At 39.5% G+C, this 5,370-nt stretch overlaps 1 protein-coding gene across 2 annotated transcripts; it reads left to right on the top strand.

The window, feature by feature from the left end:
• Positions 1 to 289: 289 nt before the first annotated feature.
• Positions 290 to 4,915, top strand: RANBP6 (RAN binding protein 6). Of its 2 annotated transcripts, XM_029203880.1 has the most exons (2): positions 309 to 452; positions 1,568 to 4,904. In XM_029203880.1, exons 1-2 carry the CDS (start codon positions 438 to 440, stop codon positions 3,632 to 3,634), a joined length of 2,082 nt encoding a protein of 693 aa, XP_029059713.1. In that variant the 5' UTR covers positions 309 to 437; the 3' UTR covers positions 3,635 to 4,904. The 2 variants fall into 2 exon arrangements, with proteins under 2 accessions (XP_029059712.1, XP_029059713.1); XM_029203879.1 differs by having other exon boundaries at positions 290 to 4,915.
• Positions 4,916 to 5,370: the final 455 nt, after the last annotated feature.

Below are 5,370 nucleotides of genomic sequence, written 5' to 3' on the forward strand. Positions count from 1 at the left end.
AAAATTATCAGTGTAACAATAGAGATAGTTTAGAAATAAAGAAAAGGCGAAAAAAAATCATCCATAATCCCATTCTAATACAATCAATATCATACTTTTCTTTCATTTTCTTTCTCCTCGGTAGGTACATTTTCATCTGATTGGAAAAATGATGGAGAGCGACCCCCGCTCCCACCTTCCCAGAGCCCAGACCGAGGGCCAGGCAGGGGAGGAAGGAGCGCTCCCGCCCATCCCCGCCGGCGCCTCGTTGACGTCACTGCTTCGAGCCGCAGACCCCCGCCCTCCTGCTCCGTCGCGGTCGCTTTGACAGAGCGCGATGGCGGCGTGTGGGTCTGCCGGAGTACCGGCGACCGTGTCGGGAAAGCAAGAGTTTTACCAGCTTCTGAAGAACCTCATCAATCCAAGCTGTATGGTGCGGAGACAAGCAGAGGAAATCTATGAAAATATCCCAGGTCTGTGTAAGACTACATTCCTCTTAGATGCCGTCAGAAATAGAAGAGCAGGTTATGAGGTGAGACAAATGGCTGCCGCCCTGCTACGACGGCTTTTGTCCTCTGGGTTTGAGGAAGTCTATCCAAATCTGCCTTCTGATGTTCAGAGGGACGTCAAGATTGAACTGATACTGGCTGTTAAGTTAGAAACCCATGCTAGTATGAGGAAAAAACTTTGTGATATTTTTGCAGTGCTGGCCAGGAATTTGATAGATGAGGATGGCACTAACCACTGGCCCGAAGGTCTGAAGTTCCTTGTTGATTCAATCTACTCTAAAAATGTGGTTCTGTGGGAAGTTGCACTTCACGTTTTCTGGCACTTTCCTGGGATTTTTGGGACCCAAGATCGGCACGATTTGGATATCATCAAACGGTTGTTGGACCAGTGTATTCAAGATCAAGAACATCCAGCAATCAGGACATTATCTGCTAGAGCTGCAGCTGCATTTGTACTTGCTAATGAGAATAATATTGCTCTTTTCAAAGACTTTGCAGACTTGCTTCCTGGAATCTTACAGGCTGTGAATGATTCATGCTACCAGGATGATGATTCAGTGCTAGAATCCCTTGTTGAGATTGCAGATACTGTACCTAAATATTTGGGTCCTTATTTAGAAGATACTCTTCAATTGAGTCTGAAGTTATGTGGAGACTCTAGACTTAGTAATCTGCAACGCCAGCTGGCTCTTGAAGTAATAGTGACCTTGTCTGAGACTGCAACCCCAATGTTGAAAAAACATACAAATATTATTGCACAGGCAGTTCCTCATATATTGGCAATGATGGTCGATCTACAAGATGATGAGGACTGGGTAAATGCTGATGAAATGGAAGAAGATGATTTTGACAGCAATGCAGTTGCTGCTGAGAGTGCACTAGACAGACTGGCTTGTGGGCTCGGTGGAAAACTTGTTTTACCGATGACTAAGGAGCATATCATGCAGATGCTTCAGAGCCCTGACTGGAAATATCGACATGCTGGATTAATGGCCTTATCTGCTATTGGAGAAGGATGCCATCAGCAAATGGAATCAATTCTAGACGAAACAGTTAACTCTGTTTTGCTTTTTCTTCAGGATCCTCATCCAAGGGTGAGGGCTGCAGCCTGTACTACACTTGGACAGATGGCTACAGATTTTGCACCTAACTTCCAAAAGAAATTTCATGAAACGGTGATTGCAGCTCTGTTGCGTACCATGGAAAATCAAGGTAATCAGCGTGTGCAGTCACATGCAGCTTCTGCGCTTATTATTTTTATTGAAGACTGCCCCAAATCATTGCTAGTTCTATATTTGGATAGTATGGTGAGAAATCTACATTCCATCTTGGTGATTAAACTTCAAGAGTTGATTCGCAATGGAACTAAGTTGGCCTTGGAACAGCTTGTGACAGCCATTGCCTCAGTTGCAGATACAATAGAAGAAAAATTTGTTCCATACTATGATATATTTATGCCCTCACTAAAGCATATTGTTGAGCTTGCTGTTCAAAAGGAACTCAAACTTCTGAAAGGAAAAACTATTGAATGCATTAGCCATGTTGGTCTTGCTGTTGGGAAGGAAAAATTTATGCAAGATGCATCAAATGTGATGCAACTGTTGTTAAAAACACAATCAGACTTAAATAATATGGAAGATGATGACCCTCAGACCTCTTACATCATTTCAGCGTGGGCCAGAATGTGTAAAATTCTTGGAAATGATTTTCAACAGTACCTTCCACTGGTTATTGAGCCTCTTATTAAGACTGCTTCAGCTAAACCTGACGTTGCTCTCTTAGACACACAAGATGTGGAGAATATGAGTGATGATGATGGATGGCAATTTGTAAATCTTGGAGACCAGCAGAGTTTTGGAATTAAGACTTCAGGGCTTGAAGCAAAAGCAACTGCTTGCCAGATGTTGGTTTATTATGCTAAGGAGTTAAGGGAAGGATTCGTGGAATACACAGAACAAGTTGTAAAACTGATGGTTCCTTTACTGAAATTTTATTTCCATGACAATGTTCGAGTGGCAGCAGCAGAGTCCATGCCTTTTCTCCTGGAATGTGCAAGAATTCATGGCCCAGAGTATCTTGCACAGATGTGGCATTTCATATGTGATCCTTTAATCAAGGCTATTGGGACCGAACCTGATACAGATGTACTCTCAGAAATAATGAATTCTTTTGCAAAGTCCATTGAATTAATGGGAGATGGGTGCCTCAATGATGAACAGTTGGAAGAACTGGGAGAAATACTGAAAGCAAAACTTGAAGGGCACTTTAAAAACCAAGAACTGAGACAGGTTAAAAGACAGGAAGAAAACTATGACCAACAGGTTGAAATGTCCCTGCAAGATGAGGATGAATGTGATGTTTATATTCTGACCAAAGTATCAGATATTTTGCACTCATTATTTAGTACTTACAAGGAAAAGATTTTACCGTGGTTTGAACAGCTGCTCCCCTTAATTGTAAATCTAATTTGTTCTAATAGGCCATGGCCAGACAGACAGTGGGGATTGTGCATATTTGATGATATCATAGAACACTGTAGTCCAACCTCATTTAAATATGTAGAATATTTTCGGTGGCCAATGCTACTAAATATGCGAGACAACAACCCTGAAGTCAGGCAAGCTGCTGCTTATGGCCTGGGTGTTATGGCACAGTTTGGTGGAGATGATTATCGTTCTTTATGTTCAGAAGCTGTTCCGCTGCTGGTAAAAGTTATTAAGTGTGCAAATTCCAAAACCAAAAAAAATGTCATTGCTACAGAGAACTGTATCTCAGCAGTAGGCAAGATTTTGAGGTTTAAGCCTAACTGTGTAAATGTAGATGAAGTTCTTCCACACTGGTTGTCATGGCTTCCATTGCATGAGGATAAAGAGGAAGCTATTCAGACTTTGAGTTTTCTCTGTGACTTAATTGAAAGTAACCACCCAGTTGTACTTGGTCCAAATAATTCCAATCTTCCAAAAATAATCAGTGTAATTGCAGAAGGAAAAATGAATGAGACTGTTAACTATGAAGATCCTTGTGCCAAACGCCTAGCTAATGTCGTGCGTCAGGTACAGACTTCTGAAGAATTATGGTTGGAATGCATTTCCCAGCTTGATGATGAGCAGCAGGAAGCCTTACAGGAGTTGCTAAATTTTGCCTGAAGCACCTTAATATTACTTGAATATCATCCACCATAAAAGTAACTCCGAACAAGTTTTGTGTGTGGATTCCATTATGATTGAGAGAACTGCTCTCTTCCTGCTAAGCAGTTTATATGCCTTCCCCATGTTTCTCCAGGATTAGTCAGTGTTATAGCCTCTGTTTACCTTGCATGTTTTCTCTCTTAAACACAGACCTTGGTGATAACCTGTGCTTCTGTTGTCTTAAAATGTTTGTCACCTTTCCTGTAGTTGATGTGAAGTATATAAATTGTTGCTATTTGTCTGAATTATTGATGCTGGGCAAGCAGTATACTTGGTGTCAAGATGTCATGCTGCCTACAAGATGCTAAGAGCTCACAAGATGGGATAGGAGAACTTCCAGGACAAACATCTTTGGAATTGTGGGTGAAGAATATAGTGGCAGGCTTATTCCTCCTTGATAATACTCCTAGTTTTCATAGTAATGGGAGGATGCTGAATTGGAACAGAGATTTGAGATATTACAATGGATGTGAGAAGTTTTCTCCATAATACATATGAATGTTTTAATAATGTCCTCCTGAGACTGAGATATATCCATATTCTAGTTCCCAAAGTGTCCAGCTGAGAGTTAAAACTTTGAAGTCTTAGACCAGTCTCTTTTTTTTCAAGTTATCCAGGACTCTAAGGACCATGGTTACTGAAAAGCGCATCCTGGTACATCTAACATTGGTAGCATGTAACATACTGTAACACAGTGTTTGACAAATAGTAAATAATATTTGTGGGAGTCAATCAGTGTTATGTATTTGAGCAGAATATTGCATTGTGTATGTATGCCATTTTTTCCTGCAAAGCAGTTCAACAAGAAGAGAAGCCCTGATTCAAAGTGGGGCTTAAATAGATTTCTATTTTGGATAAGTTCTTAATAGATTATGTAGTAGCATTAAAGAGAATTCTATTGTGATCATGAAAGGGAAGCAAAATTAATTTAATCTTTAAACAAGAAAAAGAAAACAGCTTTGAGAAGTTATTTAGCAGTAGGTATACATTGTAAGAAAACAGTTCTGTAAATCTAGGGTTAACTATATTAATTGCAATGTTGGTCTTTAATGTCAGGCTTTTTGTAGGGTAGAAAAAAACCTTTCTACTCAGCAAGTTATTAATCCAAAATTTAAGAACAAATACATCTGTCAGGATTTCCTGGGGCTATTATGAGTACTGTCTATGTAACATATTTAGTAAATATTTAAGACTTAGTAAGTGCTTAATAAATGGTAGCTGTTATTGCTGTTGGTGTTTTTACTTCTGCTGTGTTCTTTTTTATGGTTTGGAATTCCTTTTACATTAGAATCTCTGTTTCACCTCCTACAAGTTCATGAGCAGGCCATCTAGGCCATTGTGGACAGATATGAAGTTGAGATTTTAGATACGCAATTCTTGTACATTCCCTACAATTATTTATTGTTAATGAGAGAAAAAAGAAAAGGACATTAGGTACAGTATAGTCACAATTTTAAGTTTATTTAAGATAAAATTTTAAAGTATAGATGAATAAATAGAAAAACCCCACTACAAAGTATTGATATTACTGTAATAGAGGTTTTCTCTGGATGGTGGGATGGAAAGGCAGTTTTTCTTCTTACTTATCTATATTCTAAAAGTTCAAGCACCTGATTCTATTTTCATACTAGCTAAGATCTCAGTCAATTTGGCCTCTCCATGACCTATAGCTGAGGTTTCTTCTACTCACCTGC

This window comes from Monodon monoceros, unplaced genomic scaffold, assembly GCF_005190385.1.
Source record: "Monodon monoceros isolate NGI ecotype Baffin Bay Population unplaced genomic scaffold, NGI_Narwhal_1 Super_Scaffold_5, whole genome shotgun sequence".
Classification (NCBI taxonomy): domain Eukaryota; kingdom Metazoa; phylum Chordata; class Mammalia; order Artiodactyla; family Monodontidae; genus Monodon; species Monodon monoceros.

Bases quoted from the DNA above. Each gene is read 5' to 3' on its own strand.
- RANBP6 (XM_029203879.1), top strand. From the start codon at position 317: ATGGCGGCGTGTGGGTCTGCCGGAGTACCGGCGACCGTGTCGGGAAAG.